The sequence below is a fragment of the Leptopilina boulardi genome, unplaced genomic scaffold, assembly GCF_019393585.1.
Source record: "Leptopilina boulardi isolate dan_hultmark-lab unplaced genomic scaffold, ZJU_Lbou_2.1 LbouV2_325, whole genome shotgun sequence".
In the NCBI taxonomy this organism is placed as follows: Eukaryota; Metazoa; Arthropoda; class Insecta; order Hymenoptera; family Figitidae; genus Leptopilina; species Leptopilina boulardi.
In genome coordinates, this window is record NW_026137891.1 from 1,986,337 (window position 1) to 1,999,390 (window position 13,054).

General features: G+C 24.3%; 1 protein-coding gene across 1 annotated transcript in view; it reads right to left on the minus strand.

The window, feature by feature from the left end:
* The window catches only part of LOC127284748 (insulin-like growth factor 2 mRNA-binding protein 3-A), an 81,622-nt gene that overhangs the window by 38,015 nt on the left and 30,553 nt on the right, over nt 1-13,054 (minus strand). Inside the window, exon 3 of the mRNA XM_051310387.1 lies at nt 12,281-12,344. Within this exon, the coding sequence (XP_051166344.1) occupies nt 12,281-12,344 (64 nt within the window). The remainder of the gene's footprint in view (nt 1-12,280; nt 12,345-13,054) is intronic.

Here is a 13,054-nt window from a genome sequence, read left to right on the forward strand (position 1 = left end):
ATTTTTTGAAAAAAAAAGAATATTTAAATTTACTCGTCTCGTGATGAAAAAATTTATTAAATTCTTTTCCGAAGTCAGAAATTGAAAACAAGTAGTAATAGTCGATTTTAGTCAGACACTCCACTAGAATATCACTGAAACTTGATATATTAATCAAAATTAATATTATCATAATATTATTATTTTTATTAATATTTTCATTACTATTAAAATAATAAAAATAATAATAATTATTATTATTAATAATAATAATTATTATTACTTCCCAATGCGAGATAATAAACAAAAAAAAATTAGGAAATTTAATAAAACAGTAAGTCAAAAAATGTTTCTTTAATTCAAAAATAGTTTCTTTAAGTCAAAAACTATTTCTAGGACTCCAAAAAAAGTTTATTTGATACAAAAATAATTTCTATAAGTCAAAAACTATTTATTTAGGTTAAAAGAAAATGTTTCATTAAGTCAAATTTAGCTTCCGTAAGACAGAAAATGTTTCTTTGAATCAAAAATAGTTTCTGTAAGTCAAAAAATGTTTCTTTAATTTAAAAATAGTTTCTTTAAGTCAAAAACTATATTTCTTTGACTGAAAAAATAGTTTCTCTAAAAAAAAAAACTGTTTCCTTAAGTCAAAAAAAATGTTTCTTTGAATCAAAAATATAGTTATTGCAAGTCAAAAAATGTTTCTTTGATTCAAAAATACACTCAGAGAAATGGTATATTTGTCTCCGAGCCTACTAACTCATTTATTTGTTGCAAATATATTTCATTTCATTGAAATAAAAAATTTATTTGAGCCAAAGAAAAATTTATTTCTGACAAATAAAATTTTTATTTACGCCAAATAAATAAGATAGTAGGCTCTGAAACAAATATACGTTTATTTAACTCAAATATATTTTATTTGGTTCAAATAAATCATTTCTCTGGGTGTAGTTTCTTTCAAATCAAAAACTGTTTCTTTAAGTCAAAAAATAGTTTCATTAAGTCAAATTTACCTTTTATAAGACAAAAAGTGGTTCTTTGAATCAAAAATATATTCTATAAGTCAAAAAAAGTTATTTTGATTCAAAAATAGTTTCTGTAAGTCAAAAACTATTTCTTTGACTCAAAAAATAGTTTATTTGATCCAAAAATAATTTCTCTAAGTCAGAAAATATTTCTTTAAGTCAAAAAATAGTTTCATTAAGTCAAATTTAGCTTCCGTAAGACAGAAAATGTTTCTTCGTATCAAAAATAGTTTCTGTAAGTCAAAAAATGTTTCTTTAATTTAAAAATAGTTTCTTTGATTCAAAAATAGTTTCTCTAAAAAAAACTGTTTCCTTAAGTCAAAAAAAATGTTTCTTTGATAATCAAAAATATAGTTATTGCAAGTCAAAAAATGTTTTTTTGATTCAAAAATAGTTTCTTTCAAATCAAAAACTGTTTCTTTAAGTCAAAAAATAGTTTTATTAAGTAAAATTTAGCTTCTATAAGACAAAAAGTGGTTCTTTGAATCAAAAATATATTCTATAAGTCAAAAAAAGTTATTTTGATTCAAAAATAGTTTCTGTAAGTCATAACTGTTTCGGAGAATCAAAAAAATACTCATCGAATCAAAAATAGTTTCTGTAGGTCAAAAAATAGTTTCTTTGATTTAAAAATAGATTCTTCGAAGACAAAAACTATTTCTTTGATTAAAAAATAGTTTCTTTCAAGTCAAAAACTGTTACTTAAAGCCAAAAATAGTTTCTTTAAATCAAAAATAATTACTGTGAGTCAGAAAATGTTTCTTTGATTCAAAAATAGTTTTCTTTTATTAATCCTAAACAGCAGTCAATACTATATTTCTTCGTCCATTTATATTAAAAATTTACTAAACAGAAATAGATTTCTAAAAAAACAATTTAAAATTTTGTTTTCATTTTCTTTTCTTAAACACAATATTAACAAGAAACTTCCAACATGCAAAACACGAGAGAAAATAAACGAATGCAAATAAAAAATAAACACCTTTGGGCACAATTGGTTTTTGCATGTGGTTTTTTTTTGTGCAATGAGCGCAACAAGTGCATGTACTACAAACACCTCGTGACGCAGGATGCACACAGCACCGCGTGGGGTGAGAGGGGCAGAAATAAATAGGGGAGGAGCTGTACGCCCGTAAAAGTAGGGGAGAGAGAGAGAGAGGAGGAGGAGGAAAAAAAGGGGGAGAGAGAAATACAGAGCGAAAAAAAGTAAAAAAGAAAAAAAAAAGAAAAGAATGAAGAGAGGAGAGAGAGAGTGCACGAGTTGGCGCGTGCCACATGCAACGATTCGTTCTTGTGGTAAGGCGCGAACTCAAGACTACTGCACGCAAAAATAAAATAAAAGAGAGAGAGAGAGAGAAAGAGAGTGAGATACTTGTCAGATAAACAGGTGGATGCACGAAAAACCAAATGCTTCAAGGAACATTTTAAATTGATTTATGTGTGTCCAATCTAAAATCCTCGGAAATAATTGTTTTATTTTTTTGTTAGAGAATTATAATCTTCTTCTATAATACTATCATTTTTAAATTATCTCCCATTGGGATTAGTTTTCAACTAACACTTTTTGTATTTGAATTAGTGTGAATTACAACTATTAACTAATTAATTTTAACTAATTAATAATAACTAATTAATAATAACTAATTAATTTTTTAAACTATTTAATTATTTTTTAAATAATAATTAATTAATTAGTGCCTGACATTTTTTTTCTGTAATTAGTTAAATTTCATATCAATTCATTATAATAAAAAGAAATAGTTTACTAAATAGTAAATAATAATTACTAAAAATAAATAGTTAAATTTTACTACTCTCTGAATCTGAATTAGTAAAAAAGTTTACTAATTTGAATTAGTGACTCTCTTTCTGCTTCGCAATTAGCAAAATTTTACTAATTATTAGTAACTTTTACTAACAATTAGTAAAATTTTACTAATTATTAGTAACTTTTACTAACAATTAGTAAAATTTAACTAATTCTAAAGCGAAAGGTGAGTCACTAATTTAAATTAGTTAACATTTTTTACTAATTCAGATTTAGAGAGTAATTTGAAAGCAAAAAGTCAGGTACTAATTGAATTTAGTAAAAAAAATAAAATAAAAAATTGATAGCAAAAAATGAGCAATTTTTTTTTTAGTATAAACTACTAATTTAGTTATCATTTTCAATTAGATTTTTTTAATTACCAATTAGTGAGTTTCTACTATAAGAATTAGTCAAAATTGTTACTATATAATTCCTACAATATGGTAAACGAATTGTCACTTTAATTACCTACTAAAAGAAAAATTTAAATAATTATATTTTCTTTTAGTGTGCAAGCTTTCAATATAGTTGAATCATATAAACTAATACATAAACTTATAAAAAATAAATAAACTAATAAATAAATTCATAAAAAAAATTAATAAAACAACTAAATAAAAAAAATAAACTAATAATTAAACTAATCAAAAAAATAATACATAACATAACTAATGAAAAAACTATTAAATAAATAAATGCTAGTAAATCAAATAACAAAAACACTGTAAAAAGAAAGTTATTAATTTAATACCGACTTCAGGTACTAAATTGTCATTTGGTTCTATTTTGATACCTGAAATCAGTACTGTTTTAGTACTTTCTTTTTACAGTGAAAATTAATAAAAAAATAAACAAATACACTAAAAAAAAATTTATTTGATTCAAATACCGGTGTATTTGGTTATTATCAAATAAATATTTACTTGAATCAAATATTTCTTATTTGAATCAAATAAATAGTATTTGCTTTAAATACTTAAATATTTGATTCAAATATTATATATTTGATTCAAATAAGAAATATTTGATTCAAGTAAATATTTATTTGATAATAACCAAATACACCGGTATTTGAATCAAATAAATTTTTTTTTTTAGTGTAAGTAAATTAATTAAAAAAACTAATAATTAAACCAATAATTAAACTAATAATTAAACTAATAATTAAACTAATAAATATATAAATACTAATAAATCAACTAATAAAAAATAAACAAATAAGTAAATTAATTAAAAAAAAACTACACTGAGAGAAAAGATTGGTTGGGGTTACTATTTTTGAAATGACCATTATTAGTTAGTAAACAATACTGCTGCTAATTTATTAGTTGTGGTTACTATTTTTATTTGTTGGCATCACAGAAAATTATAAGGTATTAAAATACACAGAAAATTAAAAGGCATTAAAATAAGCTGCAACGCTTCTTATTTTAATCCAATTTTGCTTATTTTAATCCATTTTGGTATTAAAATAAGCAAAATTGGATTAAAATAAGAAGCGTTGCAGCTTATTTTAATGCCTTTTAATTTTCTGTGTAAGCTGCAACGCTTATTATTTTAATCCAATTTTACTTATTTTAATCCATTTTGGTATTAAAATACGCAAAATTGGATTAAAATAATAAGCGTACGTTGCAGCTTATTTTAATGCCTTTTAATTTTCTGTGATAACTATTTTATTAGTTAGTTTAACTAATTAGTTTGTTGAAATAACTATTTAATTAGTTGCCTTACTAACTAAATGGTTAGGCTGACTAATTAAATGGTAACAGTAACTAATATAAATTAGTAAAAATACTCTTACTAACGAAATGTTAATTGCAATAACCAATCGTTTCTCTCAGTGTCACAGAAAATTAAAAGGCATTAAAATAAGCTGCAACGCTTATTATTTTAATCCAATTTTGCTTATTTTAATCCATTTTGTTATTAAAATAAGCAAAATTGGATTAAAATAATAAGCGTTGCAACTTATTTTAATGCCTTTTAATTTTCTGTGGTAATAATTAAACTAATAATTACATTTTTTAATAAATTAATAAATAATTACTAATAAATGTATAAATACTATAATAAATATAAATACTAATAAATAAACTAAAAAATGACATGATAAAAAATAAAAATTGATAAAAATAATATAATAAACAAATGTCACTAATTTCAAGATTCACGAAAATATATATCTATATATGTATGAAGTGCGCAAAGTGCAAGTATGCAACCGCAAAGTCCGTTGGTGCATAATCAACAAGAAAAGGGTTTGAAGAAAATAAAGTGCATCTGGTTTGGAAAAAAAAGGGTTAGCGGCACGAGACAGGCTAATAATGTGAAGATGCATATATATATAGGAACTTTTTGATGATTATATATATGGGAAGGGGGGATATGGTTTTTGGATCGCGCGGTGAGTATTAAAACGAATTTGGGGTTGAGAGAGAATAAAATCGCATAAGGGTGGAGGGAGAGAATTCATGAATGTCCCCTGGCGCACACATTCTCACCTGATCGACTTGCGCGAGTATGGTGCGTATATATATATGCGAGGTGCATATATGTATTTGTTATGCAAATGCAAAAAAGCGCATGCAAGTCATTTTCCAATGTAATACTCTCGGTACGCAATAAATACCTGCAGAATATGGCACACATTTTGCGAGAGAGAAAGAAAGGGTGATTATACCGATTTCTCGAGGGGGAGTTTGGCCCAGATTGCATACTGGGATTCCCCCACAGTCACACATATATATATATATATATATATATATATTCATCTCTTCGAAATCCGGAAGTAAAACGTGTTTTTGGCGAACAGGAAATGCATGGAATTATTGGAGATATAAGGCGCACACTGTTGCTGTGATTCATCGCATTTTTTATATATATATATATATATATGTATATAATTCTCTATTATAACCGCGCAAGCTTTTATCTCGCTTTGAATCATCCCCAAAAGTTGTTTCAAAATTTACTATTCGAAAAATAAAGTTTTGTTTGAAACAAATATACCATTTTTTCGTATTAGTGTAATTTTTTTGAAAATAAAATTTATTTGATTCAAATACATATTTATTTGGTCTAAATAAACATTTAGTTTATTGTAATAAAAAATTTTCGAACCAAGAAAGAATTTAATTGAGCCAAATATATAAATAAATGTTTAGTTTATTGTAATAAAAATTTTTAAAAGAAGAAAATATTCGATTGAACCAAAAAAACTTTTGGTTGATCAAAAAATTTGTTTAACTGTATACATATTTATTTAATTGATTGAACCAAATAAATATAAATTTGCTCTAAATAAACATTTAATTAATTTTAATAAAATTTTTGCGAACGAAGAAACAATTTAATTGAGCGAAATAAATATATATTTGCACTGAATAAACGTTCAGTTTATTTTAATAAAATTTTTGTCGAACGAAAAATGAATTTTATTGACGAGCCAAATATAAATATATTTATTTACTCTAAATAAACGTTTAGTGTTGTTTTAATAAATTTTTCGAACACAGAAAGAAATTGAGAGAAATTAACTTTTCGTTAATTCAATCAAAAATTGGTTTTAACTGTATAATATAAATTTATTTCGTTGATTCAACTAAAATTTGCTTATTACCAAACAAATTCGTTTCTAAGTGAATAAAAATAAAAAAAAAATTTTTAAATTAAAATTGTAATTTTGAAAAAAAATTTTTCGCTGACCTTCAACATATATGTGGGACGATGATGATCATCATATTTGAAAAAGGAAAATTCCACGCGGGAGAGAATATTTCATCAATTAAAATTGCTTAGTCGCACCATTCGCTGGTTAATTCTAAGGCCAATTATTTTTTAATAAACTCGTTTTCAAATAAACAGGTTTTGCAGACAAGTTTTTTTTCTATATATGTATATATATATATATGAGAGAACTCAACACTGTTAGGCGCAAACAAGTATTTAAATCAATTTTTTTTTTTTTTGATTCAAGACTCAAAACTGCAATTTGGGATATTTTAGACCTGCGCAAACCTTGCAAACCTGCGCGTTTGTATATATATGCAAAAGCTTTGCATCTCAATCATTAGGGCACAGAATTAATTACTCCCATAAATCGAGAACAATTTTTTGCATACACCCATATAATAATTATAATAATTATTATTATTTAATTAATTTTTTATTTAGCGGAATTATTTAAATAAATAAAAATAATTATTTAATTGTTTAATTAATAAAAATTAATATACGAAAGGGCTTATTTCATTTTTTCTATCCGTTTGTTATAAATAAATATTAATATAAAAATATTAAATACACACTCAGAAAAAAGATATGTTTGAACCAAATGTACCATTTTTTTATATTTACCCAATTTTTTGGTTAGTTCAAACAAAATTTGTTTAATTCAAATAAATATTTATTTGATCTAAATAACTATTTGGTTTATTTTAATAAATCTTTTGAACAAAGAAAAAATTTGATTGAACTAAATAAACGTTTGGTTTATGCAACCAAATGTTTGGTTAACTGTATATCAATGCATTTATTTTGTTGATTTAACCAAAATTTGGTTGCTTCAAATTTTTTTTCTGAGTGCAGCGAGTGATAAATTCAAAAGAATAAAAATTATAATTGTTATTATTATTATTATTGTTATTATTATGTTAATAACGACAAGAAAATATGAAGGAATTTTCAAATATACTGTTTAGAAAAAATTATGGTTAAAGTATTATACAAGAATTATTTTTCGAAAAAAAAAAATTTCATACTTTTATGAAAATTAGACAAAGTGCATTATCGTCTTTTGTGCTGTTAACCACTGAATGTTACGTTTCATTTTCTACCAGACGTTTTGTGGTCAGACATAAAACATATGGATGAATACAAATTATCTATAAAATTGTTGGGCATGTGAAAAGACATTAAACTGTGACTCTTTCTCCCCTGGAAGGAGAGAAAAAAAAAAAATATATATATATATATATATACAAAGATGAAGCATAAAAACCACCGGAACATTTTGTGCGCTCGAAATATTGTCAATATTTTGGCCCCAAGTTTATTTTTATGTTCTCTATAATACATTTTAAAGAATATTGTATATGCAGGGGAAAATTGTATAATTCCATTTCTGATATAAAATTTAAAAATAAATATTTTTTTTTTTCGTTAACTATAATTTAAATTTTTGTTGCAATCAGAAAAATATATTTGAAACAACGAATAAATTTTGTTTGAATCAACAAAATAAATGCATTGTTGTATACAGTTAAGCAAACTTTTTTTTATTAGATCAACTAAATGTTTATTTGATTCTTTCTTGATTAGAAAAAATTTATTTAAAAAAAACCAAACGTTTAGTTAGATCCAATAAATACTTTTTTCAAAATTTTTGTTTTAACCAAAAAAAATTGTATTAATACAGAAAAATATATTTGATTCAAATGAACGGTTACTTTATTGTCAAATACATACTTGAACCAAATAAATATTTAATTGAATCAAATAATTTTTATTTAAATTAAATAAATTGTATTTGAACCAATATTTTTTGTAATTTAAACAAATAACAATTTAATTAACTCAAAAATTGTTTGGTTCAACACTCAGAGAAATGATTTATTTGAACCAAATACTCGTAAAATATATTTGAGTTAAATAAACGTATATTTGTCTCAGAGCCTACTAACTTATTTATTTGGCGTAAATAAAAGTTTTATTTGTCAGAAATAAATTTTTTTTTGCCACAAATAAATTTTTTATTTCAATGAAATAAAATATATTTGCAACAAATAAATGAGTTAGTAGGCTCGGAGACAAATATACAATTTCTCTGAGTGAAGGAAATATTTATTTGCTAATATTCAAGTAAACAATTATTTGAATCAAATAAAATTTTTTTTAGTGTGCTTGTTAAATAAATAAATATTATTTATTAAATATTACCAGTATTAACAATGATTAAAACAGTAATTTTCCTCTCAGATTATTTTTTCTCTTTATTAAAAAAAAATTTTCTAGTAATTTTTTTTTTTTTTTTATATTAAATCGCCTAAAATTTTTGCTAATTTCAAATCGTATATGCAAGCACACGGTTTGCAAAGATGAGCAAACGATGCAACGAGAAAAAGATTAGCCCCCCCCCCACCACACCACCCGGAGAGAGAATGGGGAAAAAAAGAGACGGCAATAAATGACAGGAAGCTTAGAAAATAAAGAGAGACGAATACAGAAAATATAAAAGACAAAATAAGTGGAAGAAGGAGAGAAATAAAAATTTTTTAAAAATGAGAGAGCAAGAGAGAGAGAGAATCTTGCGAATTTTTGTATTGTGTAAACGCCAGGGGCGAGAGAGCTCAGTCAAAACTAGTTCTGTCATCGTAACAGTTCTTCTCATTCTCTCTCTCTCTTTTTTTATCTTCTCTCTTTACCTCCTCTCTTTTTTTTTCTTTCTCGTCAGGTCTTCCATTCGCTTTACATTTGAAACATATCGGCTTGTATGGAAATTAGCGTTTTAGACATGCATCCGCGGATCACAAAACGTCAGTTCATAAACTGACCGGCGTTTAAGATCCCGACATTATTAAAACCTGCCAAAACACTTCTCACCCTCCCCCCATCATTCTTTTTTTTTTTTTTCTTTCTTTTTTATCCACCCATTATCCTAATACTCGCACTCTTTTCTTTATAAATGTAGCGAAAAAAGAGTGACGAGGGGGGAGGGAGGGAGGGAGGGTTTTTGTATCATTTTCAGTGTATCTTTATCTTTATATAAAAATCTCGAAAATCTTGAAGATCCACTTGAAAAAAAAGGGAGCATAGATATATATTTAGAAGTTTATTTTTTCGCAAGGGTTTTGATGAAAAAAAAAAAATTTTTTTTTTTTGAAATCGTGAAAAAGACGCGTGAGAACTGAAAAAAATTTATTTAATTCAAATAATCGATTGATAAAATAAATATTTGAACCAAATAATTTTTGAAGTCAATTTTTTTTTGTACAGAAATTATTGATACACTTTATTTGAATCAAATAAAAAAATATTTGATGCAAGTAAAAATTATATATTAAATGAATATTTATTTGATAATAGCTAACCGATTATTTACACAGAAAATTAAAAGGCATTAAAATAAGAAGCTTATTTTAATGCCTTTTAATTTTCTGTATTGAAACAGATAAATTCATTTTCTTTGTATTAATATAAAAAATGCGTGAAAATAATAAAATAATTTTTTTTTTGATAATTTATTAATTAGTATTTTTATATTAAGAGGTAAATATATTCATATAAATGCAATTTTTACCTAATTATAAAAATTAATGAACGTTATATATATATTTATAGTTGAAGATGCTATTAATTGATTAAATGAATCCACATGTGTTTTTTTTTTCAAGATTCGGGAGCAACGAACTATTTTCCGATTGTTTGATTAGAACTGATAAGATTGTTCACGTGTGTATTTTCTGAAGAATATAGTAAAGAGTGGAAATTTTCCAATGAAATTGATAAAAAAAAAAAAATAAACTAACAATTTTTTTATGGAAAGGCTACAAAATTTTTCTGCCTTACAATATAAAACACAGCAAAAAAAAAAGTGTCTTACTTTAAGATAAACTTGAACTGAAACTATAGTTAGGCTAAATAATAACTGAATTAAAGATTCAAAATTATTTTCATACAAAAAGAAAAAAATTTTTTACATATTTTATGTCGAAAAATTGAATTGTATTTTTAAGACAAAAATTGGACTGATTTTAAGGTAAAATTATTAACTTGTTTTAGGTTAAAATTTTTGACTTTAAGATAAAAATGCGTGTCTGATTTTAAGCCAAAAGTGGACTGATTTTAAGACAAAAGTTGAACTGATTTCTAGATAGAATTTGGAATGCTTTTAAGAAATAATTAATAACTTATTGTGAGGTAAAATTTCGACTGAATTTAAGTAAAAAAAAAACCGTTACTGATTTTAAGATAAAAATGGACTGACTTTAAGACAAAGGCTGAACTGATTTTAAGACAGAGATTTGAAAGATTTTGAGAAAAAAATATCAACTTAATTTTTAAAAAAATTTTAACCTAATCTAAGTAGAAAACCATAACTGATTTTAAGACGAAAATTTGACTGATGTTAAGACAAAAAAGTCGACTGATTTTAAGACAAAAGTTGAACTGATTTCTAGGTAGAAGTTGGAATGCTTTTAAGAAATAATTAATAACTTATTGTAAGGTAAAATTTTGACTAAATTTAAGTAAAAAAACCGTTACTGATTTTAAGATAAAAGTGGACTGACTTTAAGACAAAAACTGAACTGATTTTAAGACAGACATTTGAAAGATTTTAAGAAAAAAATATCAATTTAATTTTTGAAAAAATTTTAACCTAATCTAAGTAGAAAACCATAACTGATTTTAAGACAAAAATTTGACTGATGTTAAGACAAAAAATTGGACTGATTTTAAGACAAAAGTTGAACTGACTTTAAGACAAAAATCCATCATAACTAGAACTATTTTTAAAAATTTAGCTCTACCAAAAAAAATACTGAAAAAAAATGAAAAAAAATTTCAGTACTTTTTTTAAAATAAAAAATAATAATTACGTAAAATAATAATGATAATTGTATTATGAGATGTCCTTTAAGAGGAAAATAAAAGACATAAAGTGAGGGAGGTGGAGAGAAGTAAAAGAGACGAAACGAAGAGGTTGGACAATAACAGATTGCAGTTGTGGCACGAGCGAGCAGCTTTGGTTCGAGTCAGGAGAGACCGGGTCGAAAGAAGAGGGCAGGTGCCACTTTTTTCTCGAATCGCAATAACTTCAAAAAGAACAAAAGGAGGAGGAAAGATAACAAAAAAAAAAAAAAAAAAAGAAAAAAAGAAGGAAAAAAATTGCAAAACAAAAAATACTCATTGCCACTTGTGCGTGCAGCTTCCACGCTTTTTAAGTATATACATTGTAAAAAATAAAAAGCGTCACATTCATTTAATTTTTTTTTATCTCTATATTCTTCAATATTCCCTAACTTAATAATAATATGCTAATCAAGTTAGGAGAATTTTTTTACATCTATTGTTCGAAAGATGAGAATCTTAAGTAGAACTGTAATTTATTTTCTACGGTTATTTTATATGTGAATGCTAATATATCTATAAATATAAATCAAAGTTCGTTAATTTTTTTAAAAACTCCAGTTTTTAAAAAATTAAATTAATTAAAATTAAAAAAAAAATTAAAAACTTTATTAGTCGAAATAATCAATTAATATTGGTTAATTAATTTGAATTTTCGTTATTAATTTTGTTTCATTAGCTTCAAATTCTATATTATTTTTTTAAAAAAGGTTTCCATTTATTTAAATTATATTCCCGTCACCGAATTTCCAAAAAAAAAGTGACATTCTCACACACACACGCACTGCAAACAAAACTTTTTACGAATTGAAAAATAAAAATATAAACATACCGCTTTTTCACTCCACTGGCCACTGAAGGTTCGACCACAAGTGCGGATCCGAGGTAGGTGTATCCTAAAATAAAAATCATTGCTAATTAATATAAATTATTTATAATTTTTGAACTACAATAATTAAAAATAATTTTTACCACAGGTAAAACAAATAATAATTATAACTAAAATATACATCCTGAGAAATTTTTTAATTGCATTTACTTGAGACAAATAAAATTTATTTAAAATAAAAAATATATTTATCTCTAAGTTTGTTTCAAAAAAATTTTATTTAGCACAAATAAAATTTTACTTAGCGCAAATAAAATTTATTTAAACCAAGTAAAAATTTATTTAGCTCTGAGATAAAAATATATTTTTTCTCTGGGTGTTGGAATTATGTTTATAATTATGTCAAAACCTTAAACATAAAAAAAAATAATTGGTTCCAAATAATCGGTTACTTTACTATTATCAAATAAATATTTACTTGACCCAAATAAATATTTACTTAAACCAAATAAATATTTAATTAAATCAAATAATTTTTTTCTCATGAAATTGTATTTGAATTAATCACAGAAAATTAAAAGGCATTAAAATAAGCTTCAACGCTTATTATTTTAATCCAATTTTGCTTATTTTAATACCAAAATCGATTAAAATAAGCAAAATTGGATTAAAATAATAAGCGTTGCAGCTTATTTTAATGCCTTTTAATTTTCTATGAAAATTTCTGTTCTTGAAACAAATACAATGACTCAAAAATTATTTGGTTAAAGGAAATAT